This window comes from Furipterus horrens, unplaced genomic scaffold, assembly GCF_987537825.1.
Source record: "Furipterus horrens unplaced genomic scaffold, mFurHor1.1.pri manual_scaffold_11, whole genome shotgun sequence".
In the NCBI taxonomy this organism is placed as follows: Eukaryota; Metazoa; Chordata; class Mammalia; order Chiroptera; family Furipteridae; genus Furipterus; species Furipterus horrens.
Window position 1 is genome coordinate 29,966,509 of NW_028327181.1, and position 26,171 is coordinate 29,992,679.

Below are 26,171 nucleotides of genomic sequence, written 5' to 3' on the forward strand. Positions count from 1 at the left end.
CTAGACCAGGCAAAGAAAAAGGAAAAAACGTCTCGGGGTTGAAGAACTTTCTTTTGATCCAGAAAAAAGCGAATGTTAGAACTTTTGTTTAGGAACTTCTCCTCGAGCCCTCAGTCGTGCGGTCGCTACTTTATAACGGTCCCTAGCAGTGGGCGGGTTTTCCGGGAAATTTTGACAGCAGTGTTTTCATCGGGTGACTCAGAAGCTCTGGACAAGCGATACCCGGTGGAAGGTAGGCTCGGGGCTGGGTCCCACGCCTCGTCCCCGAGGACAGAGACCCGCGCATTCTGACTCCCCTTCCCCGTCTCCAGGTCTCTGGGGCATTGTTTTGACTGCAAGCCCACGGGTGGCCCAGACTTTAGTCCTGGTGTGCGACCCCCGATGCCCCGAGGGTTCCTGCGGGTGTGGCCGGTTAGGGGAGTCCGCTGGGGCTGGAAGTGGGAGTAGCCGTTTCCGAATAACCTCAAAGCCCCTTTCCTTCTCTTCTGCTTCTCTGTCACTCGTCTTCTCTCGTTCTCCCTCTCCCTGTCCCTCTTTCCTACGGGCAATCGGCGTTTCCTCAGTTTTATGTCATTGGATGCTGTGTAAGTGGAGCTTCAAGCCCCCCTCCCTCCCCCCATCCGGATGGGATTGCAGCCCCGAAACCCTTGTGTATGGAAATTCAAGGGGCCAGCGCAGATCCCTTCTGTTAACGCCTGGGCGCTGAAGCTAGGAGGGAAGAGGTGAAAGTGCTATCACTCCTAGCTCCACTGCCACCCAGATCACTTCCGTGGCTGCACCCTGGGTTCCGCGCCCGCCCTCGGCAACAGGCTGCAGGGAGCGACCGCGGCGCCACCCAGCGCCTGGCGCCCGGCCCTCCCAGCTGCCTCCTGTTCCTGGCCCTGAGCTTGCTCTGCCGTGGTGGCCAGTCTGCCTACCTGTTGCTATTGATTGCATTTCTGAAATGCTGCCCTGAAGGAAGAAGGACTAGTTCTGACCCAGCCGGGTTTGTACTGGGAAGGGCGGAGGAGCACGTGCAGAATAGCACATCCCCCCGGGAGGGATTTGTTCTGGGGCTGGAATCCGGAAAGAATCCCCTTTCTTGGCAGGAGACGCCCTCTGCTCCGTGTCTTCACCTGAAAGCCGCCCTTGGTGAGTACTGCCCAGAGTGACAGATCTGGTTGGTCTGCCGTTTCTTCAGCTCTTGCACCTGTCCGTCCTGGTCTTCTGCTTGAAGCCCCCGCTGGTGTTCCTGGGATCCCTTCCCTCCCCCAGCCCCAGCACACTTTACCGGAGAACTTACCCCAAACACGTGTGTGCACGGAAACGCTTCTCCTGAGCATCCCTCCCGCCCACCACAGCCACTTCTGCAACAGACACAAAACAAAAATCCTGACCTTTCGGCGCTGGTTTGTAGGTGTGGGGCGTGGTGTATAAGACACACCATTGCTATCAGATGGGTGAGCAATGTGGCCCTTGCTCTGGGTTGGAGCAGCGTGAGCTGTTTTAATGGTGATTGGGATGAGCGCCGAGGGCCTAGAGATAGTCATGCCAAAAGCTTCAGAATCCTTGAGGTGGGGTGGGCGTTGTCCTGGGAAGGAAAATTACTTTTCTTGAGAGCCCACATGTTTTCTGGCCTGTAGGTTCTTGAATGAAAGTTTGGGTTCCCAGTGACCCATCTGCCCCTGGGGCCCTGGATTAGTTTTACTTGTCTTCAGCATTCTTTGTGTACCAAGCAATTAGATTTTGTCTCCTTGATGTTTATTTTCAGTAAAAAATCCCCCTAATTGGTGCTGGAGATTGTGGCTCAGGTCAGCCTTTGACCGACAGGGAGGGGTACGCTCACAGATGACTCAGTTCAGAATGGTTGCAAAGCAGCTTCCAGTGATAATAGGGCCGATGACTAGGACCAGAGTTACCTGTTGATTCTTTAGATACAAATGTTGTAATGTAAGTTTTAATCTACATGCATCATTTTCTTTGTTGCCATATCACATGAAATGGTTGTTTAAGATGATAATTTTGAAGGTATATTTAGGATGGCCTGATTTAAAATAGAGGATATATTTGTAACAGAACCTCTGGGCTGCTCCGATTGAAACCGAACCCATGGGCTGTTTAGTTAGGGGCCCGATTGCCCGCCGCCAGAATTATAACTCTCAATACCAGAGTTTAGTGAAAAGAAAAAGAACTGTTTATTTAACAGTTAAATAGATTTAGATTATTTGCAGATTTCTGCTGTTGAGTCTTATGTTCTTTAAAATACCCACAAACACATAGTTCTGCCTCCCCCTACCAAACCAGCCCAGCCTTAGAAAAGTCAGAAACACCATTTCCCTACTTCCTAGGTACAGTTGAGCTTTATCAGTAGCTGCCAATCACTCAAATCTAATTGGGGAAGTCCTTTCTGCGCCATGGTGCCCTCCTGCTTTTAATGCAGAACCTCCTGGATTCTCAACCTCCTTGTAAACTGCCTTCTTCTTGCAAACTGTGTGGGTCTCCTCTCCTTCTCAATACCGCATGGCGAGAGCCTCTTAAAGCAGCCTGGAGAGCCCCCTCAAAATCGCATGGAGAACTCAGCTTCTTTAACCCGCATGGCGAACCTAGCTTCTCAAAACCGCATGGAGAAGGCTCCTTCACCAAACCACATGGAGAGAGCGCGTGAGAGAGAGCAACCTGGAGAGCCCCCTCCTCCAAACCACATGGAGGGAGAGCTCGAGAGCGAGACAGAGCGAGAGCGAGAGAGACCCAGAGCCAAAATGTCCGCAGCTGCTTATATATCCCTGACTGCGTCCTCTGAGGCAGTGGGTGTTGCAACCACTTCTGACCGTTCACAGAACCCTACGCAGGCTCTGTAGGCTCCTTCCATACCATCCCACAGTTCAAGACTCCTTCCATCTTCTTGGGCCTTGGAAGTATCAAAGCCATTTTGCATAACAAAGACACTAACAACTAGCCCCAGGCATGCAAAGGTGTCTTAAAAGCTGCTTCCTTTTCCCCATCCCCCAGCCTCAAACTCTGGGGTTTGGTTTTGGACACCCCTGTTTCTGTAACAGCTTAAATATATGATACACTAATATTTTAGACAGAGAAAAGAAATAGGGCTTTCAATTATAAACCCCAAAAGAAAAGGCATGAGGTAAGTTATCTAAGCTGCAGGGGTCCATTTTGGATCAGGCAACTTTTTATATACAGGTCTCTGAATAGCATGATCCAGTGTAACAGCCAAGGTTCATTAACAATAGTAACAAAAACATTACTCATGTTTATTATTGATTAAATGCTTCCTGTAGGCCAGACACCATTCTAGAAACTTCATGTATATTAATTCATATATGCATATACCGTGTGTAGGTATTACGATTTTCATTGTAGAAAGAATACTGAGGTTCAGAGGGGTTGAGTTAACCATTTGTTGGATATATGTAAGGAGCGGCATCATAAATACACTTCTAATAAAGTGGAGTTGTGTTTGAACCAGGCTTAGTATTTGTTTAGCAGGTACTTAGTGACTTTTACAGCTGTCAACCTGGGCCTGGCATTTAAAAGAAGTCTTACTAGTGGCTTTTTGTCCCCTTTTTTTCAGCTTCTCACCCTTCCTATTTCCATCATTAACCCTCTGGATATATTTTTTAAGTATATTTTATTGATTATGTTATTACAGTTGTCCCATTTTTTCCCCAGAGTGGGTGGGTTTTGTGTGTATTGTAGGACCATGGGGGCTCTCTAAGCAAACTCTCCTGAGAGACTGGCAATTTCTACTCCGCCCCAACCCCCACTGGTTTTCACCAGAAGCTATGAGGCTTTATCTTCCTAGAGCTGGAACCCTGGGCTGTGAGGTCTGGCCTAGGGCTAGGATTGGTCCCCAGGTGTCCCTCCTGGCTTTTATCTGCCACACATGAATGTGGGACCACCCGTTCTTCCAGCCACTGCCTTGCTGCCACCTCATTGTCGCCATACCATGTCTTCTCTGCCCTGACTCCCCTTCTCCGCCCCTCCTACCTGTCTGGATGTATATTTCTTTAAATCCTTGGCTGTTGGACTTACATACAGTTCACTTTTCTGGAAGTTCTTGTTGCTTTTTGTTTTGAGGTTAGTTGTGATGCTTCTTATGGTTGTGCAAGGAGGCAAAGTGTATCTACCTATGCCTCCACTTGGCTGGAAGTCAACCCTCTGAACATATCTTTATGCCAGAGAGTAGCACATAGGGTGCTGGTGTTTGAGTAGATAATACCCAACAGGAAACTCTATTCATGATGTGTCTTTCCCACAGTAACCCTGTGCCACCATGGTGTGTTCCTGTGGCCTACTAACACGCAAAAAAGTGCCAGGTAAGCCTGACTCGTGAGTCTTACTTGCCATTGCAGCTTTGGCACCTAGCACAGTGCCTGGCCTGCAGGAGACATTCTATTAAACGTCACTGAACTCTTAAATTCTGGTCTATTTCCAGTGCCACTGAAGAGCATCTCTGTGACCTTATCCATTTGTGAGTTTGTGGCTGGCGTGTCTGCTACTTTAAACTATGAGAATGAAGAGAAGGTTCCTTTGGAGGCCTTCTTTGTTTTCCCTATGGATGAAGACTCAGCTGTCTACAGCTTTGAGGCCCTGGTGGATGGGAAGAAAATCGTGGCAGAATTACAGGACAAGATGGAGGTACTAGGGATGAGTACATTATCTCTTTCTTTCTTTTCTGTAATGCACACTCTTTAAGATCTCTATCAAATGCAGCATCACGAAAGTGCAGATATTGAAAGCTTTGTCTTCCCCTCCCCTCTAAATGAGCCTTTCCTGAAACCATTGGAGGGAAAAATCAATCAGAAGCACTCAAAGTACAGCTGTGAACTTGGCAAGCCAATCAGTCTCACCCCTCCAGACTCTTTCCTGTGCCACTCACCTCCTCATCAGACATGTCACTTTGATACCATCTTTCTCTCCTTGGTCTCCTTAGGCCCGTGCCAATTATGCGGAGGCCATCAGCCAGGGCCATGAAGCCTTCCTCTTGGAGGAAGACGAGTTCTCCAGGGACATCTTCTCTTGTAATGTGGGGAACCTGCCCCCTGGCTCGAAGGTGGCAGTCACCCTGAAGTATGTGCAAGAGCTGCCCGTGGAAGCAGATGGGGCCCTGCGCTACGTGCTCCCAGCCATCCTGAATCCTCGGTACCAACTCTCTGGTGAGTATCCTCTTCCTCAGTTAGTAGTGGTGGGTGACACAATTTGGAAGCCCCCTCCAGGTTGTAGGGGTGCTCAAAAGTGTGGGAAGGGAAAACACCACTGAGGTAACTTTTTGTAGGACGGTCTGAGGACAGTTGCCTTAAAATGAAGATTCCTGCAGTCCCTTTGGAGAACTACACACTTAGCATGGTTGCCACCATCAGTTCCCAGCACCGCATCGAGAGGATCCAGAGCAACTGCCCCTTGAGTCCCATTGAGTACCTTGGAAATAAGACTTCTGCTCAGGTACTTGATAAGAGAAAACTATTGTTGCCAGCACCCCTATGCTTCGGTCTTGATTTTCCTAAATAGCCAATCTTTCTTAAATATTCCTTACTTTTCCCAATTAACCGAGAGGGAATCACACTGAGCTCCTTCTTTATCCCCATTTGGTCTCCAGAGCCTCCTGTCCATTCTTGCCAACAGTGATAGTTCTAACATGGCTTCTTTGCCTGTTCCCAACCCAGATTTCCTTGGCTGATGGACACAAATTTGATCGAGATGTGGAACTCCTGATTTACTACAGTGAGGTGCATACCCCCAGTGTAGCTGTGGAGATGGGGCAACCTACAGCAAAGCCAGGTATTTTCTTCTGTCCTTTGTAGGTACCTCCTAGGGGGTAACTCTTCTTTTGGAAGTATCCTTGGATCAACCTCACTTTTTTTTCCAGTAGTCGGTAAAAAATTGAAATAGCTTACACTATGGCATAGCTATGTATAGCTTACACAAAAATGGTTCAGTTCAGTGAAGATCATGTGACTATCTATAGGCAAATTTAGGTAAATGAGTAGATAATTGGACGAAGAACATGAAATAGAATCCACAAGGGAAAACACAGCTAGTTTATAAACATGTGACAATAATCAGTCTCTACAAGTGTAAATTAAAATACAATAAAAATAATGATGTGAACTTTTTACTTTTCAAGTGATCAAAGCTTTCCAAGTTCTGGTAAAGCCTCATGTTTTAAAAGGTGTGGTGAATTTTGCACCCTTGTAGATTGCTTTAAGGAAGATAATGTGGTATCAAAGTTTTGAGAAGAAATTTGGCCATATGTGTCAAAATGAATATTCATTTTGGTAATTCCAATTTTAAAACTCGCACCTAAAGAAATAAATTTAAATGTAAGTAAAAAATACACTTAAATGTCCTCTGTCATTTTTTTTTAACAATTTTATTTATTTATTTATTTATTTATTTATTTATTTATTTTTAGAGAGAGGGGAAAGAAGAAGGAGAGGGAGAAAAACATCACTGTGTGGTTGCCTCTCATGTGCACCCAACTGCGGACCTGACGTGCAACCTAGTAATGTACCCTGACTGGTGTCCTCTGTCATTTTAATAATATTACATATTAGTAAATTATCAAAATGTCTTACAGTAATTAAATTCACTATGTTAGGATTACTTGATGAGTTATGCAGCTACCAAAATAATGTATATTGACAGATTGAAATAATATGGAAAAAAAGGCTTCCACAAAATGTTAAGTAAAAGAAGAGCAAATTATATAGATTACTAAAAGAAAATAACCTATGAATTAAGAAAAACATTTAAAACCAGAGAAAATATGCAAGTATTAATTGTGATTAGATTAAGACTAAGTTTACTTTCTTAATTTCTTGTTTTATCTAATATATACCTTTTATTGATTGATTCATCACACCGACATGTAATGTCACCTAGAGTTCTCTTTTTGTCTTCTTTTTATTGTGGTAAAATGTATGTAACATAAACTTTAAGATTTTAAGTAAATGGAAACTAATAATTTGGCATAATTTCATAATATTTAAAATCTATAAAATTTGCATAACATACATTTTACCATTATAACTATTTTTAAGTATATAGTTCTCTTCCCTTAAGTGTATTCACCTTGTTGTGTAACCATCACCACCTCCATCTTCAGAGCTTTTTCTTTTAATTTCTCTTTTTACTGTTCTATTACAGTTGTCCCAAATTTCCCCCCTTGTTCTCCACTGTCCTGTGCTCCCCCTGCCGGCATCTTCAGGGCTTTCTAATCTTACCCTAGTTTCTTAATTTCTAAGACTAAGGTTAGTTTCTTATTATGTTTAGTTTTTAAATTTCTTTAAATTTTTTTATTTTCTAAATTTTTCTTAATATATATTTACTTTTTCTTTTGATTATAACTGACAGAGCACACATCAGTCTGTTGCTCTCTTGGGGCTTCCTGGGTTGCATGTCCCCAATTGCAGAGAACCTGACACGTAACTGGGGGGGATACTGACCCTTCTGAAGCATTGTCCACTTTGGTGGAATGGAAGCGTCCTTGGGGACCATCACAGTGAAAACGCTGTCTGGGGTTTGGCTCGTATTTCTGTAACTATTGCTGCTCTAAAACAATTACCTATAGTTGGTCTTCAATTGGCCATTTTTATATCTCATTGTGAAGTTTTGGCCGAGGTAGCCTCACGCTTGAGTTCACAGATTGGAACTCCTTACTTTGCCCTCATTTGTTCATCCACTGTTTCCTTGGGGCAAGCAGTCCATGCTACTCCTGTTGGAGGGGGTCCCAGCCTCAGCTGCGTGTGCTCCCGCTCTGCACGCTCTGTCTTCCACATCAGTTACCTGGGTTTGTCCTCTCCTTTTACAGAGCTCCCCTTGTGTGCCCATGAAATAATCCCACCACAGTGACCTGATTTTTAGTAAAGATTATTTTAATCCACCTGAAAATTTTTTTCCTTTCTCCATTTATTCATTTATTTATTTATTTTTAATATGCTTTATTGATTATGCTGTTACAGTTGTTCCAAATTCTTTTCCCTCTGTTCCCCTCCACCCGCTGACATCCCTCCCTCCAGTTGTCACCCCCCCTCAGTCCATGCCCATTGATTGTGCATATAGTTTATAGTTCTTCTTAACATCTTCCTGTCTACTCCACTCCCTCCTACTATTCTTAATTCCTGTACCATCTCCTTCCCTTTCCCTTCCTCCTCCGAACTGTCCTCCCCTCAATATGTTCCCCATAACTATAATTCTTTTCACACTCTCATTGCCTACTTAGTTTCCTTTGTTTTGGTTCCCTAGCTTCTATTGTTGGTTGTTGTGATACAGTTTTCATTTTAATGTTCACAGTTTTGATCCTCTTTCTCCTGAACAAGTCCCTTTAACATCTCATATAACAGTGGTTTGGATCTGATGAACTCCTTCAGTTTTACTTTGTCCTGGAAGCACTTTCTCTGTCCTATTCTGAATGACAGCTTCGCTGGATAGCGTAATAATGGCTATAGATTTTTGCTTTTCATTACTTTGAATATTTCTTACCAGTCCCTTCTTGCCTGCAGGGTTTCTTTTGAGAAATCAGCTGACAGTCTTATTGGGACCCCTTTATATGTAATTTTCTTCTGCTCTCTTGCTGCTTTTAAGATCCTCTCTTTACCCTTAATTTTTGACATTTTGATTATAATGTGCCTTGGTGTGGTTCTCCCTGGGTCCAGTTATTTTGGAACTTTCTGTGCTTCCTGGACCTATAAGTCTATTTCCTTCCCGAAGTTAGGGAAGTTCTGCTTCATTATTTTTTTCTCATACTTTTTCCATTTCTAGTTCTTCTTCTTCACCTTCTGGCAGCCCTATGATTCGGATGTTGGCCCACTTATAGCTGTCCAATAAGTTTCTAAGCCTCCCCTCATTTTCCTCACTTCTCGTTTCTTCTTTCTGCACTGGTTGACTGTTTGTTCTTTCCCTATGTTCCAATTTGTTGATTGGATCCCTGGTTTTCTTGCCCTCACCACTAGTTTTGTATGTGTTTTCATTCATATCAGCAGGACTAGCCTTCATTCCTTCCCTGTCTTGTTTAAGATCTGCTGTTAGGTCTGTAAGCACTTTTATAACCAAAGCTCTGAATGTGCCTCATAAATATTTCCTATCTGCTGATCTGTTAGATTAGAAATTTACTGTCTGGTCAGCTGCATCACTGGGATCTCTATCATGATCTGTGCCATCCTGACAGTTTTGTGTTTACCTTTGCTTCCTGGGCAGGGCTGTCATACCTCCTATGCTATAGGGGCCGGAACCCTGTGCTAGTGTCACTACCGGGTGTTTTCTGTGGGGTTGGGAGTCCAAGATGGATTTTTGCCATTCAGTCTCTGCTGAGAGACTGGGAGCCTCCTCCTCCATCCCCACCCCCCACCGGGCCTCACAGTCCAAGGCAATGGGGGTCTGCCTTCCTCGGCTTTGGAATTGCAAGCTGACAGGTCTGGTCTGCAGCTGGGGGTGCTCCTCATGTGCTTCTCACCCCCTTCCCTTAAATACGGGTGCCTGTGCTTACCTCTGCTTCACGTCCACCGCGGAGAGCACAGCTTGACCTCTTGTCCCCGGCTTCTGCCATCCTACCTGCCCGGATGAGCACCACTACTTTATAACTTCATACGCTGGACTTCCATTTATTTTCTGGAACTTCTCATTATTGCTGGTTTGCGGTAGTTGTATTCCTTCTTAGTTCTGGAGGGTGATGGAGCTTGTCAGTCTAGGCCTCCATCTTGGCTAGAAGTCTCCTGTGTTTGTTTGCTTCTATGTCCCAGGCAGAGCTGTCGCTCCTACTACATTGTAAGGGGCGGAGCCTTAGGGATTCTTCAGTAATGGGCGACCTGTTTCACCATGTTGTGGTGCTGTGTGTTGGGGAGTGTTCTGAGAAGGAACAATGCCTCTTGTTCAGCACTCGCCCCTTTTCCAGGCACCTCTCCCACTTCCGCACTGGACCGGCACCCCTCTAGCTGCTGCCCTGACCGTCGTTCCCAGGGTGGGTGGGTCTGCGGATCTCCTAGGACCATGGGGGTCCTTTAAACAAGCAGACTCTGCTGAGACCAGCAGTTTCTGCCTCCGTCCCAACCCCCACTGGTTTGCACAGTCAGAGGCAATGAGGCTTGATTTTTTCCAGAGGTGAGACAGTGAGCTGCTCTGGTGAGGAGCTGGGAATGCTCCTCAGGTGTCCCTTCTGACTTTTTAAGACGTGTAACTGCACTTTCCGCCAGCCTGCCTGCTGCTGCCATCTCTGCCACCCCCCCGCCCCAAACACACACACCATGTCCTCTCTACCTGGGCTCCGCCCCTCTTATCTGCCTGGATGAGTATTTCTTCTTTATATCCTTGTTTGCTGGACTTCCATGTACTTTGATTTTCTGGAATTTCTGGTTGTTTCTAGTTTTGAGGTACTTGTATTCCTTTTCAGTTGTGGAGGGAGACTCAGCATGTCTGTCTACGCCTCCATCTTGGTGAGAAGTCCACCAGAAAAAGTTTTAAAATGTTGCATTTTAGAAGGCAAGGGTTGAGGTCTCAGTCCGTGTCCTTCTAAGAAGTTCTCTAACCCCTTTGCAGATTTCCTCATCTCTCCACTGTGACCAGCTGTGTAGACCTGGGGGCTTCAGGGGTAGCCTTCATGAATCTTGTATTTCCCCTGCAGCAGGGCCTCTCATGTCATGTATTTGGTCAAGATGGCTTGCTATTCATATCTATACAGAGAAGTAAATGACAGCTGGCACCTTGCTCACTAAAACCATCTAGAGTTCTGCCATATGAAACGTTCCTCTATGTCAGGGGTTCCTAACCCCCCGTACTAAGCCTCGAGTGAAGTTCACATCACCTCGGCCGCCTCCTGTCTCCTCCCGCCCCTTCTACGGTGGGAGAGCGAGCGAAACTCACCTCCACTCTGCCTCGGCTCCCCTCCTGTCCTCCAACTCCTTCCACTTTGTGAAATTGCAAAATAGGCTTTTTAAACTTAGAAGGTACTAACCATATTAAGAACGTGATTTAAAATATGTGTTTACAATTTAAAACAAATTATTGTATCAAAAACTTTAATTTTATGAAACTAAGAGCTTACTCTGAATTGAGCCTTAGGTTGAGTTCCTTAAGTGAATTATATCACTTAATTCTTAAAGTAATCTTGGTGTAGTTATTACTACCTTGATTCTTTAGATCAATAAACTGAAGCTAGCAAGCAGAAGAGCTAGGGTTCAAAACCCTCATTTAAAATTGAGGAAGCACAGACTTGGGGACTTGAAAATAATTTGAGCCAAGCCAAAAGTTTGTGTTCTAGTAGATACCACATCTGTAGTGCTGACTGGGTATCTGGCAGTGTTCTACACAGTTTAGCGATGCCAGCTCACTATTCTCAAGGTGGCCCTTCTCACCTGTCAGGTCAGTGCCTCAGTCCCCGACCCTTTAGACCCAACAGTTTTGCTGAATGGAAAGGAATCTACCTTGCCCATAAAGGAAAAGATACTCAGCCACTGTACATCCAGAGATCTGGAATATGTAAAAGTTATCCTTGAATCAGTGTACTCTCACATATTTGCTGAGCCTCAGCCATTTTACTTGGAAGCAGCTTGGTTATTGAAGTGCTCTCTGGGTAAGAGAGTCAACTGAGTCAGTCCTGTAGCCACACTGACTCCCAGGGCTACTGAGTATTTAAACCTGAATTTTGGGATGACTATAATATAGTTAGGATACTGTAATCAGATTCTATGTCTTATATTTTCTCAACTGTTAAACTAGAGTTGATATAAACTAGCCATTCTCATTACATCTCTACCTTAATACAAGCATTTCAGTTCCAGCCTCAGTTTTCACTTGCTCCTCAAAATAAAATCATAGCCATGGCTTTGACAAGCTGGTGACATAGACCACCTCCCATGGTCTTCTCCATACTATGTTTGGGTGATACTATTATTATTCCAACATACCTCCCAGTGCTTCTCTTGTTCTGGAGATTATCAGTCAGTGCGCCATACCCCAAGCAGATGGACTCTCCTTGGTGTGTGTGACATACACTTACACTCCCAGCTCCTGTAAGTTGTCAACAAAAGGATTGTCCACATGACCATCTTTTTTAAAAATCTGTAACTAAACACTTAAACAAGGTCCCATGTGATAAATTTCCCATTGATTTGACTTGAAGGGAATTGTTTCTCTGCCAATACGTGAGGCTGATCCTTCTGGCAAATGTTGAAACCACTTAATGTATTTCATTAATTTGTCTACCTGCTTGGAAACTTGCATCCAATTATAGTATTTTAATCATTGCTTGTTCCTGGTAAACTACCTTCTTTCCTCTCTTTAATATCTGTGTTGCTTCTGTGAGAAATGCTCACAATTAAAACACTGGGACACAGGACTTCAGCAGCAAATGTGGCATTTGTTTATTCATGGGTCTGCAGAGCCGGGCACAGCCAGCCAGGGGCATGCATGCTGGAGCGAAAAAAGCCAACTGGTTTTATCCTAATGGGAGTAGCCCACCTTCCCTCCTCCCACCTCCTCCTTCTCCTCCTCTCTTTTTCCATGCTGGATACTCTGGAGTTACAACTAATGTGATTAAGTTAACTGAGGGTAGTAGTTAACGAAGAGTAATCTGCTTATAGGTCTGTCTCTAGCTCTCTGTTGAGATTCCCTAACTTGTTTCCTGAGTTGTCTAACTTCATTTCCAATTTTCCCTGTGTTTGGTGATGAATATCCTCCCCGCTTTGATCTCAGAGACATTCGTGATGAGCTTCAGAATGTCATTTCCTGCCTTGTATGCTCATATTTTCCCTTTGCTTTACTGTTTACTTGGAGACTGACCCCCTGATTCAAGATTCAATTATGTTGTCCTTAGCTGTTAATTATTTCCTCCTGGTTTGAGAGTCACCAGTTTCTTTCTTTCTTACACTTCTATTTGCTATATGTTTATAACTCACCTCAGACTCATTGCCAGAAAGTAGAGATCAAACAATTTTAGATTCAGGTTTTCTCAGCTTCATATGTTAGTAACTACAACCAATTCTTGGTGTTGTTAGTATGTGTGTTTGAGTTCCTTTTCATCTTAGTGTCCTTATCCTTTCTGAGTAGATGGTTTGATGGGAGATCCATCTGCAATGGTGAGTTTCTACCCAGATATCCCAGAAGCTCAACCGCCAAAGACGTGCGGAGAATTTGTGTTTCTCATGGACCGCTCAGGAAGTATGCACTCTCCCATGAGTAACCAGGATAAAGCTCAGCTGCGCATAGAGGCAGCCAAGGTAAAGCTAGTTCTTTTCTTGTTCCAGTCAAGTTCTCAAGGGTTAAACTAAAGTCCATCTGGAACTTTGGGTCTGTTTCCACCTTACCTACAGCTAACAATACACTCTGAGGCTAGCATTGGAATACCAGACCCAGAGGCACAATGGGGGTGAAGGCTCACACCCTCAAGGTTTGGATTGGCAGGTCTGTGTGTCTGAGAGGACCCTCTCTCACTGCTTCTTCATACTCTCTTCATTCAGGAAACACTGATTTTGCTGCTAAAGAGTTTGCCTATGGGCTGTTATTTCAACATCTATGGATTTGGATCTACCTATGAGTCAGTCTTTCCGTAAGTTTATAAAAAAGCCATAAAGTGTTCAAAAAAATACTCTAAAGAAAGGACTAGATTGTTAAAGGGACTACTGTAGAATTGACTTTGGCATTGGGGAGTTCATTGAGCTTGTTTACAGTGGGGCTCATCTCGACTCAGGGACTCAGTACTGGGCTGTGGCGAGTAGCTCTGTCACTGTGTGCGATTTTTTCAGGAATAGTGTGCAGTACACTCAGCATACCATGGAGGAGGCCCTGGGGAAAGTTATGCTCATGGACGCTGACCTGGGGGGCACCGAAATCTTGGAGCCACTCAAGAGCATTTACAGTGACCCTTCCATCCCTGGCAATACTCTGCAGGTGAGAATTGCAACAGAGCTATCAGAAGGGGATAGAGAGAATTAAATTTCTGTTCAAGGATGTATAGCCCTGAGTTTCACTATAGGATTATCTAAATATGGAATAGAATTCTGAGTTGTCTATTATGTAGTAAAGAGGAAAAGACAAGAGGCATTCAATAGAATTTCTCTTCCTTAGCATCATGCTATGAACTATGGATGGTGGACATGTATTTATGAAGTGGCAGAGACGCCTTAGGTGGAACTAGTAGTGGGAGGTGATGAAAATGCCCGGGGTTCAGTACAAACCACATGAGAACACAGTGCAAGTGACAGTGTCCCATTAGAGGTTTCACACCTGTCCGAGGAGGCATCAAAGTCTCTGGCATGAAGTGGTTGTGTTTTTCAAGGGCAGATTTTGTTATTTTAAAAATGAACTTCACAGAGACCTAATGAATGTCTCTTGTGTTCAGCTTTTTGTTTTCACAGATGGAGAAGTTAATGACACGTTTAGTGTCATTAAAGAAGTTAAAAGCAATGGTCTGAAGCACAGGTATGAAGATAATGTGATTTCTGGGTGACTGACCTAAGCAGTGCCACATGTAATCTAGTGCCTCATGATACTGGTGTTGACATTCCTTGTAGAGGACAGAATAATTCAAGAATTTGTTTTATCAGCTGATAAGTTTTTCTTCTACATCATTTTTTTCCTCTCCACTAACTGATAAAAGTAGTTTTCTAAATAACATCAGTAACACAGTACTACCTTTGTACAGTATTCACTCTAAACCACAATGGAAAAAAGTATTGAATAGTAAGACTTTTAAAAATATAAACATTTCCATCAAATTAAAACAGACAGAAAGCTACACAAATCAAAAGTATAGTGCTGGATGAACTATCAATGGACACACATGTGTAGTCATCACACAGGTGAAGAATCGGAATGTTACCAGTGCGCCTCTCCATCTCTATTCTTTTCCGTCAGGTCCCCAATTTGCTACCCATTTTTATCTCTCTAGACAAATAGCTTCCTGACTTACAACACCATGGATTATTTTTGCCTGCTTTCGAATAAAAATAAACGTTATACCCTATGTTTTTATTCTGAGTATTTTGCTTCCTCAGCAGTATATTGAGATTGCCACACATTTTGTATGGGAACATAGTTAATTTTCATTGTTGTATAATTTTCCATAGGATGGTTAAACCATAGTTTATTTATTGATTCTATTGTTGTTAGAAATCAGATTCACTGTTAAAAATATTGCTTTTGTGAATATCCTTGTGTTCTTATACATGTATTTATTGCACACACACACTTGTGTGTGTACACATATATGCATGTATACATATTGATTTTCACATATGTACACACATAATTTTTTGAGTTCACATAGTTGTGGAATTTATTGGGAATAGCAGTTTCCCAAGGTACACTTAATTTAATTCATACCAGCATTGGATGAGGGTTACAATCACCCCATTTTCTATATAAAATTTGGCATGGTTTGTTTTTTAGATTTTTAACTAATTTTGTGGGTTTGTAGTAGAATCTCATTATGATTTTAATTTTCATTTTTGTGGTGACTGATGAAGTCGAGCACTTTTTAATATTTTTATTGACTACTTGGATGTCTTCTTTGGTATGTACATTAAAATTTCATTTTATATTTTTCTATTAGTTTCTTTAACTGATCTGTAGTTCATTCTGTGTTCTAGAATAAGCACTTTGTTAATATATTTAGACATGAATTTTTCTACACTATAGCTTTCCTTTTCAGTCTCAGAATGATACCGTTCAATTAATAGTTTTTCTTAAATTTAGTATAGCTTAATTTTTTAGTCTTTTTCTTTACATTTTATGTTCTTTGTGTATGTCCTGTTAAAAAGTCTTTACCTATCCAAGATCATGAAGCTCTTTTCCTTTGTTATTTTCTAGAAGTTTTGTTACTTTTTATTTTACAGTTGGTCCTACAGTTCAGCTGACATTTATTTTTGTGCACTGTGTGAAGTGGGGTCAGGTGGCCTTGTTTTTTGCATGCACATGAAATTGATTCTGTACCACTTATCGAAAAGTTTTTTCCTTCCTCACTTATATGCGATTCCATTTTTGTCACAGATAAGCATTTGCACCTGTGGATTGTTTTGGGGGCCTCTGTCCATTTCACTGGTTTATGTATTTCGATGTGTGCTAGTACCACACCATATAAGTTAATGTAGCTTTCTGATAAATATTAATTTCTAGTAAAATCCTCAACTGTATTCTTTTCCAGGATTGTCTTAGCTATTCTTGACATTTTGTGTTTGTATTTTAGAATTAGCTTGTCAGTTTTTACTAAAAAAGAAAATCTTGGGATCTTGATTAGAATTGCATTGCCTTTATAGATTAGTTTTGGAGGAATTGACTATTAACTCTATTGAGTTTGTCAATTTATTTAAGTAGTATGTATTTCCATTTATTTAGGTTTTCTTGATTCTTCTAAATGTGTATCTCCAAAATGTTATTTCAAAAATTTAAACCTGAACAGAAATTGTAAAAACAGAACAAAAGACAGTCATATGCCTTTCACCCAGGTCTGCAGTTAGCAACGTTTTACCACGTCTGCTTCACTGTCATTGCTTTGTTTTGTTTTGCTCTGCCACGGGTATCATAATCATTCATGTGCAAATAAATAATGCGCTGATTTTCTAAGAACAGGACATTTTGACAAACAACCAGAATAAAACTACTAAATTCAGGATATTTAATGTTGAGATAACACCATCACCTAAATATAGGTCATACATGTCCATTTTTCTAATAATGGCCTTTCTAGATTTTTGTTTGTTTGTTAATATCTTGTTCCAGGAGCAAATCAGGGCAAGTATTTATTTTAGTATGTCTTTCTAGTCTTCTCTGGGATAACGTCTCAACTTTTCATTACCTTTTATGACATCAACATTTTGAGAATTCTAGCTAGTGTGTTTTTAGAATTTTGATTTATGTTCAACTGTGTAAAATCATGTTAAAGTTAATATTAAATATTTTGGGAGAAATATTCCAAAAGTAACTGGGTCTGGTGATCATTTGAGCGCTTATTTAGAGATGGTATGGTACAGAAAACTCGGACATTTTGTAAACGTCTTGTTCTCAGTAGTTTTAGCGTTCACTGGTGATCATTGCCCGAGTGTTATTACTGTCAGTGGTTACGAAATGGTGATGTCTAATTTGTCAACCTTTCCATATTTATTAGTTGTCATCCTACAGTAAAGAAGAGGTTTGTCCTCTTCCTCCTCTCCTTTCCTTTTGTTGTATTAACATATACTTTGAATTCTTTCTTCAGTTCTCAATGTTTTAAGACTCATTACTCTCATTGTGCATTCAGATTCTCAAAATTTCCACATTTGGTCACCGGGAGCCCCTTTTAACTTGCTGCTATGTCTCTTTTCACATGTCTCTTTGGTTTATGAATATTTCCTTTTTTTTCTTAAAAGAATGATTCACACTCACTTCTACATTACCCTTTGTGTAGCCAGTCATTTCTAGAATGATCCTTATCCTTTTTAGTGCAAATGATAAATAGAAGTTGATATTTAAGTGTTAGGTGTAACTCTTTGCCACTGGCCTATTATTTATTGTAGGCATTTAAGCAGCCAGAACTACCAAATTGTTAAGAAAAGCATATTATTTTTACTGATGCCCCTACTTCCAAGGTAACAGCATAACATTCTTTCTTTCTCCTCTTCTGTATTTGTGTCTTCTTTTATCCATAATGAGAAACCTGGTTCCCCACAAAATTTACTTTTCTTAATCTAACAATACATGCAAAGCTCCCTGTGATATTTTATAGTTCTCTGTATAGAGGTCTTCATGAGTTTTTCATTAGATTTTTTCCCCTAGGTCTTTGATGCTACAGTATATATGTTTTATCCTCACCTGAGGACATGCTTATTTATTTTAGAGTGAGGAAGGGAGGGAGACTGAGAGGGAGAGAAATATTGATGTAAAAGAGAAAAAACATCAATTGGTTGCCTCTCGCATGCACCCCAACTGGGACCGAACACGCAACCTAGGCATGTTCCCTGACCAAGAACTGAACCCTCAACCGTTTGGTTTATGGGATGACACTCCAACCAAGTGAGCCACACTGGCAAGGCTAAATAGTATTTTTGAAAACGTTTTATTTATTGGATGATTACTTCTACATAGAAATTGATTACAATGGCTTTTAAGATTTACATTGACCTTGTAGTCAATGACCTTGCCTAAGGGAGATATTAATTCTAATAGTATATTTGCAGATTCTTTTAGAATTTCTATGGTTAATTATGTTTGCAAATAATATCAATTTTTCCTTTCTAATCCTTGTATCTTGAATTTTCTTTCTTCCTGTATTGCCCTCATACAAACCGCTCATACAAACCTGAATCATAGCTGATATCCATAACTTATTTTGGACTTCAGAGGAACATAATTAACATTGAATTAATCGTGTGTTTGTTTGCTGTAGGTCTTTTTGTAGATATCCTTTAGCAGGTCTTAACCTTAGAATTCCTTAGAATTCTCCTATATTTTCATTATGAGAATTCTTTTTCTTTACATTTAAAAAATAAGAATTAATAGTTGTTGAAATTCATCAAATGCATTTTATGTGTCTGGTGAGATGAGTAGATGATTTTATCCTTATTCTTTTAGCGTATGAATTATAATGACTACGTTAAATGTTAGACCAACCTTGCATTTCTGAAATAAGCCCAAATTAGTTGTGACCTATTAATATTTCTCATATATTTTTTATTCTTTTGGCTAATAATTGTCTAAGATTTTCATATCTATTTTCATGAGAAATATTGATTTTTAAAAAATAATTTCTTGGTGGGTTTTAATATCAATGTTACACTGGCATCATATAATGAATTGAGAATAATAGCCTGTTTTCTGTGATCTGAAAAGTTTCCTTGCACGTTTACTAGATGTTGCCTGGAGGATTTTTCTGTGGAAAGGTTTTTAAATCTCTTTATTGAAACAAAAGTATATTTTCATATGTTGTTGATTCTTATGGAAGTTTGTATATTTTATCAAAATTTTTAAATTTTGTTGCATGAAATTGTCTTTGATGTTGCCAGATGATGTTACTGAATTTTGCAATAACAATGATAGTATTTCCTTTTCGTTTCTGATGGTGATTATTTGTGCTTTCTCTATTTTTTTTTCTTGCCCTAGATGTTTGTCAATTTTAGTAATCTTTTAAAAAATTCAGCACTTTTGAGTTTGTGGATCCTCTCTCTGTTGTATGATTGGTTCTGTATCAATAATGTTTGCTCATACCTTTGTTATTTTCTTTATTTCTTTTTTTAATTTTCTTTCCTTTAAAATTTTTGGGTTTATTGGCTGTCCTTTTCATCAGATCTGGAGATGGATGCTCAGGTAGTTGAATTTTAAACTTCTTTTTCTAATATATGTATTTAGAACTACAAATTTAAATATACCTGTGGCTGTATCCTAAATTTGGATATGTCATTTTCTGTTAGTATTCACTTAAGAATATTTTCTAATTATAATTGTGATTTCTTTTTAAAGTCTGTGTTATTCCAAAGTATAGTGTATAATTCCCCCGAAATTTGGGGGCTTTGTATTTTATTGTGAACTGTCAGCTGTTGTATATATAAGAGTCTGGAAATATTTTGGGCCTCTGGATGATGTTATCTTTCACTAAGAAGATTTACTGTTTGCTACTGACAGGTTGCTAGGCAAAAGACAGATAATCTTAGCCCAGTGAGAGTCTAATGAGCATCAGTCAGCGGATGGCCGGTTTGTTTTAGATTCACCTCTCTAGAGTATAGTTCTACAGGCTTATATTAAAACACATGGGTGTCTGCCAGGGCACTGTCTCTTTGAAAAGCCCCAAACTGAAACTGCTTAGCATTCTAACCATTCAGTTCTTGGTCTGAACCTGGCACTTACTTAAAGGTGTGAAGGGACACCAAGTAACACGTCACTCGTGGCTTCCCCCCCTCCCACGTCTCAGACCACAGATTCTTATTGTCTTGGCAGCCATCTGATGCTTTCAAAGAGATTGTTACAGATACTGTGCACAGCTTTTCTAGTTCTCCACTGCCCTGGAACAGCTCACTCGGGCATTGCTGTGAGCAGAGCTCTCCTAGGGTGTTACACTTCTAGTCGGAAGCCATATATTTAAGTTCCAGTGTTCCTGCTTCTTAGCTGTTTGGACAAGTCAGCTAGCTTCTCTAAGTCTCAGGTCCCTCACTTGAAAATGGAGATAATAATTATACTTCTGCCACAGGTTTACCATGAGGGTTAAAGAGAGTATATGTAAAGAAAGCATTAGCGACTATGCTTGACACAAAGTAAATGCTATATAAAATTTTGCCATTATTGTAATTATTATTCTATTATCATTTCACAAAGCAGTTAAGTAAGTTGTAGGCATATAGTTAGGCATCAATAACTATTGTTCAGCTTCAGTTTTATACATAAAAATATTTAAACATCCTAGCACTTTATAAGCCATCAAGAACCTAGGCTGCAGTTTAAAAGCTTGTTGGAAATTTAAAGGTGATAATCTCAAGATGCTGGGAGGCGGTGACCTGCAGGGAACATTGTCACAGTTAAGTCACAATAATGAGAAATCTGGTTCTTAGCCTTATAGGTTCAGAGCGTTAATCCTGAGGCTGATGTCACTAGACATGGGGATGATGGTTCACACTACCGCAGTTCAAAAGAGACATAAGCCCAAAAAGCACGGTATTAGTTAATAATGAGAACTATGCTTGTCATGCTTCTAAATTGCTGGTATTAGTGTTACCAACATATTCTCTATTTATGTACAGTTCTACTTGGGGAGCCATATTGTGATTAAAAGGCTATTTGGTACACATGAGCTAGCGCACGGAGGGAACTCTCCAGTTAAAAGAGCAGGAGGTACTGTTCCCATCCTCAGGCTAGCCTCACGGGGCAGATATGGTTCCGGAACAGTGTTAGTCAAGAACTGAGGACAGTGTCTATTTTTTCCCCTAACTCTCCCACTTTCTTTGGATTTGCTATTAAAATAATCGATGAGGATATAAACCTATTATTTTGTTTTTTCTTCTTCTAGATTCGGTACAATATATAAGGATTTGTCAGGGGGAGCATGTAGTCAAGCAGATCAGTACTCAAATTTCATCTGTACCAGTAGGTCTGTGATCTTGGACAGAGTTCTAAGATCCTTTGGGCCTCAGATTATCTGCAAAATGAAACATTAGCCTGCCTCTTAGGAGTCCTGGAATGATTAAATTACATCATTAATTTAAGGCATTTGGCTTTCTAAAGCATAGAATGTACTCAATAAATGGAAGCTATTATGCCTGTGGTCAAGGAAGTACCTACTCTCTGTGTTTTTGACCATGATGTATTGATTTTATAATTCCACCCTGCAGTCCCTGTCTCTAACCTCCATGTGTTTTACAATTGCAGATGTTTCTCATTTGGTATTGGAGAAGGAGCGTCCACCAGCCTAATAAAAGGCATCGCCCGGGCATCAGGGGGCACAGCAGAATTTATCACGGGCAAGGAGAGGATGCAGCCGAAGGTGAGGGATGGGCTGTGTCCGGAGGTGGTGACCAGAGGGTGTGTGGCGCAGGGGTGCACAGCTTCGTGAGCAGAGGCCACACTCTGCCTCTGGGACTCCTTGCTTTCTATCCCCAAGGCCTTGGGCTATGTACCTATTGAGCTTCTTCTGGCTTTATGTTAGAAGGGTCTACTGTCGTTTCTGGAGAAATGGCATCTAGTCCCAGCGGCTGGAAACCCAGAAACAAAATTGTGGTTGAGGTTAGGGCCTTGTGTTAAGACAAAAGACAGAGAAACTAAGAATTTTGACTGTCATGAGTGACATTCCAGGTGTGTATGGATGACCTCTTTTGGTCCTGTGCTCTATTCTGCATGCAGGTGACACAAAGAAAATAACAGGGACAATTGTAATATGTCTGGTAGATTGGAATAGGTGGTATACCGATACTCCATTTGGTTAGTGTACACAAGGGAAGGCGTCTTCCGCCTCTGGTTATATTTCCTTTTTCTTTTTTTTTCTTTTCCATTTAAAATTGTGCTGATTGCACCCTTTATTGTTTTTCAATTGTTGCCCTATTGCAGTTGTCCCAATTTTTCCCATTGCTCTCCCCTGTGCCCCTGAAGCCCAGTCCGTCCCCACCCTGTTATTCAGGTACATTTCTAAGGTCCTCTTTCCCAGTCGGTGCCATTTCTTATCTGATGCTTACTTCTCGAGGGTCTCTTGCCGCAGACGTTTCCTTCACTCACATTTATTGTTTCTCTCCTTTAGCTTCCTCACGTGTAAAGCAGAAGTAACAACGCCTGTCTCCCAATAGGGCTTAAGAAATAGGACGACATGTGTTGGGCTGCATAGCACCTGTGCAGAGTGAACATTCAGTTGGTAGGAGTATTGCCATTATTCCTTTTGGTTATTATTCTGTTCTCTTTCTTCCACCAGGTCCTCAGGGCCCTGAAACGTTCTCTGCAGCCTCTAGTAGAGGGCGTTTCTCTGAAATGGAAGCTGCCACGTGGTCTGTCTGCTAAAATGCTTTCTCCAGGACAGACTGTCATCTTTCGGGGTCAGAGGTTAATTATCTACGCCCAGTTGACTGGGACGATGCCGGTGAGAGTCCATTGTTGTTTCTCCATTCAGAGCGGCGCTGCCCTGAACGCTGCTCCGGACCCCTGGCAGGCAGACTCAGCCCACCCTTCTCTGTCACGCTGAGTCTCGGTTTCCTGCGCTGCCTGGTTTCCAGTCAGAGATTTTAATGTGCGGGGTTGGGGAGCTGGCCCAGTTCTGACACCTCTCTGGGTCATAGCGCCCTTCCATCGTTTCTACTCTTCTCTAATTTCCAGCAAGCAGAGGCAACAGGAGAAGTTTGCCTCAAGTACACCCTCCAGGGCAAGAATTTTAAGAATAACGTGACATTTTCTCTACAACCCAAGTCTGATGCCAAGTGAGATTTGTTTTCCTTTTCTATTTTCTTTCTCCCCTTCCTTTCTTCCTCCCTCCCTCCTTCTCTCCCTCCCCCTCCCCTCCCCTTCCCCTCCCATCCCTTTCCTCTTGTCTTTGCCATTTCGGGGGGTTGGTTTCCTGCCCTTAATTTTGGGCTCACTTATTTCCCTAAAATCACTTTTCCTTTTGAAGCCACTCAGCTTCTATCTGACCCTGTCTGGTTTCCCTCCCACACCACCCCGAACCTTGAGGGCTCCGAGTGGCTGGCAGGTGGGCCTTCCCTAAGTCGCAGGAATCGTTTTCTTCCAGCCTCACCATCCACCGCCTTGCTGCCAAGTCCTTTCTGCAGACCAAGGACATGGGCGTTTGGGACACCCCAGCAAATGATAAGAAAGACGTGCTGAAAGTCAGCCTCGAGTGTGGAGTAATAAGCTCCTACACAGCTTTCATTGCCATCAACAAGGATCTCAAGACGCCGGTTCAGGGACCCCTGAATCATCGTGACATTCCAAGTCCCTTTCTGTTTTATGGTTGTTCTAGTGCATATATGGACGGCTTTCTAGATGGTGAGTTTTATCCTATTTAAACTCATATAAAACAAGGGTATCTGAATACATCATTTAAAGTAAATGCCTATGAGAGGTTTCCTTTCCCCTCTTTTCTCTCCACATCTAGGGTTTCAGACTGGTGTCAAACGTTTCTGTCCTAGAAACTTAGAAAATATCCCATTAGCAAGAAAACTTGAAGTAACCTAAGGGAAAAATTGAGGAAAATTAAACAAAAATACACATAAACACTGAGCAGTTACACTGTCTAAATCTGAAGCCGATCAATTCTATCAATAGGTGAGTAATAGTTACACAGATGGCTGGCGAATAACCTGGCAGTGTTTGGATAGGGGGCTGATTGCGGGGATTGTCTCAGCCAGAAGCATCTAGGACATAACTAAAGTCAGAAGGCGGATGAGATTACTCAGAGGGCAGGTATAGAATGGGATAAAAATGGGGTTAAGAATGGAACAGTGAAGAATATCTAGGAGTGGATTCCCCAAACCATAAGCAAAAGGAATAAAGTAAGAAGAAGTGAGTGCATATCCCAAACAAAAGGAAACTCTGATATAACAAAGGGAGTACAAAGTTCAGATACTGCAGAGGAGTCAAAGTAAAACTGGAAAGGTTGGGAATGTAGGGGAGCCAGGTAGAGCAATCGCGCAAAAAGAAAAAAAAGGGAGAGAGAGAAAGAGAGCACATGGACGCAGTGTGGTGAGTACTGGGGGGTTAGGGTTGGTGGAAGTGGCAGAGGTTGTAGGGGGGATAAATGGTAATGGGAAAAAAAACTGACATAGGTGTATTGTGTTAACATCAAAGGAAGCCCCTGCTAATCTAATCAAGCACCGTTCCATTGGAGTAGCTCAGGAGAGAGCCTGGATTTACAGGTTAAAGGGCAAATGAGAGCTGGGAAATGAGACGCAGATTCTATACTGAAATGGGGAAGGAATTAGGAGAGATATTTATAAAAGAAATTGTAGAGTTGTTTTATTTTAGTTTTTTGGTGTGCGTGTATGTGTGCATGTGTGTGTGTGCGTGCTTGCATGTGCGTGTATGTGTGTGTGTGTGCGTGTGTGTGTGCATGCGTGCGTGCGTGTGTATGTATGTGTATGTGTGCGTGTGTGTGTGTGTGTGTGTGTTATAGCGCTATCACTTCAGAATGGCAGAGATTGGAGGACGCTATCATGTGAACAGGAAAGTGCCCCTAGAGAGGGCCGACAGCACCTGGGAGAGGGGAGGGTAACCCGCTGAGAAGGGTGTTTGAGGCGGTGAGAGAGGGTGGGATGTAGAACAGCAGAGGAGGGATTCGCCTTTAACAGAACAAGTGCTAAAACGTTCTCCCTGCATTGCCAGGATGTGGAGGAAAAATGATGAATTAGATTTCAGCTCAGAGGCTGAGAGGCAAGTTTTGGGAGTTTCTGTCTGATCGTTTTCTGTTGTTTTAGTGGGAGACGGTAAGATTACCTAGTGAGTGGGAGACCAGAGTTGCAGAACAGAGAATTGGAGCAAAGGGTTGGAAATAGCCCTGTGGAAACCTGGAGAGCGAAATGCTCAGGGAGAAGCAGAGCATTTGACAAGGAGTGTTGAGGTCCAGTTTAGTTGCGATACGCTGACTTTTAGTGGCACCCAGCTACTAGGGGGAACCGGTTTGTGTGACTCAGTTCAGCGGTGTTCAGCGGCGTTGGTGTGGGAATGATTGAGGAGGGCAGAGTGTTGGGGTAATTCCGAGGTTGGGTTTGGCCAATAGATGTGATAAAAAGGCAGTCAGGGACATGGGACTGAAGCTGGTGGTAAGAGAGTTGTAAAGTACTGACCCTGAGATTTAGGGTAAATGGAAAAGAGTAAAGATACAAGGACGTTTTCATCTAGGATAAAACAGAGGAGACGAAGATTTAAAGATCCAGACGAAGTCAAGGGCCAGGTACAATAAGAATCTCTGAGTTAGAGAGCTGGAAAAATTGGGATGGGATGTAAATATTGTATTTACACGTAGATTTCTTACAGTGGGAATGATGCTGCTGGATAACCAGACCCTGGCTTGGGAGGCAGCGGCTGGGGTGGAATGGAGGCTGAAGCCGTTGATTTGAGAAAGACAAGAAGCTTTGAATTTGGGTGTCAGATAGGTGGGCTACATGGGTCCCTAATCTCTCAAGGTGATGGCAGGCTTTGCAGCGAGGCCAAAGTTCTGATCTGGTTTTCAGATACTTTAGTGACTGATGGGAGGTGACAGAGAGGCGGGAGGGTGACGCAGTGAGGACATGAGGACGGTAATCCAGGTGAAGATGGAGAGGAGTGATATGGATGTGGCAATTGGACTCTTCAGGTTGCCATCTGTACCGACCCCACCTCTCAAACCTGGGTGCTTGGAGTATGGTACCTGGAGCACCACCACTGAGAACGATAGAGGGAGAAAAGATTTTTAGGAGGAAAATTAGTTTTAAGTAGTTGGCAGAAGCCTCCTATACTGAAACTAAAGAGGCATTAAAGGCCATTGTCATGTATCAGAGAGGGCGGGCGTGCATAGGATGTGGGCTCGCATAGGATGTGGGCTCAGGGGAGAAGAAAAATGCACCATAAAGAAGGTGACTGAGGCTGCCATGGGCCAGACATCCTCGTATGTGTCTCAGATGATCAGGGCCCTTTGCCTGCAGCAGAGAGCTCAGGGCGCCTCCGTGTCAACGTCTGCACTGGTGATTTTCAGCTCATACACAGGCCGCGTTCTCCTGCCAGCCTCCTGCGTGTCGCCCGCCAGGGGCCCTTTTTCCTACCTGAGCGTGTGAGCCCAG

The 26,171-nt window shown here is 42.3% G+C and overlaps 1 protein-coding gene across 1 annotated transcript; it reads left to right on the plus strand.

Annotated features, from left to right (window-relative positions):
* The first annotated feature begins 175 nt into the window (after positions 1 to 175).
* Positions 176 to 26,165, plus strand: LOC149997321 (von Willebrand factor A domain-containing protein 5A-like). Its single transcript, XM_090257472.1, has 16 exons — positions 176 to 232; positions 1,089 to 1,191; positions 4,253 to 4,310; positions 4,430 to 4,632; positions 4,928 to 5,150; positions 5,270 to 5,436; positions 5,658 to 5,772; positions 13,033 to 13,202; positions 13,443 to 13,531; positions 13,728 to 13,872; positions 14,324 to 14,403; positions 21,310 to 21,424; positions 22,340 to 22,504; positions 22,738 to 22,838; positions 23,147 to 23,403; positions 25,891 to 26,165. The coding sequence occupies exons 3-16, from the start codon at positions 4,268 to 4,270 to the stop codon at positions 26,163 to 26,165; spliced, it is 2,148 nt and encodes a 715-aa protein (XP_090113598.1). The 5' UTR covers positions 176 to 232; positions 1,089 to 1,191; positions 4,253 to 4,267.
* The last annotated feature ends 6 nt before the right edge of the window (positions 26,166 to 26,171 follow it).

Coding starts and splice junctions, on each gene's coding strand:
- LOC149997321 (XM_090257472.1), top strand. CDS start 4,268: ATGGTGTGTTCCTGTGGCCTACTAACACGCAAAAAAGTGCCAG. Junction 5,773..13,032: donor GCAACCTACAGCAAAGCCAG/GTATTTTCTTCT, acceptor CTTTCTGAGTAG/ATGGTTTGATGGGAGATCCA. Junction 21,425..22,339: donor AGGAGAGGATGCAGCCGAAG/GTGAGGGATGGG, acceptor TTCTTCCACCAG/GTCCTCAGGGCCCTGAAACG.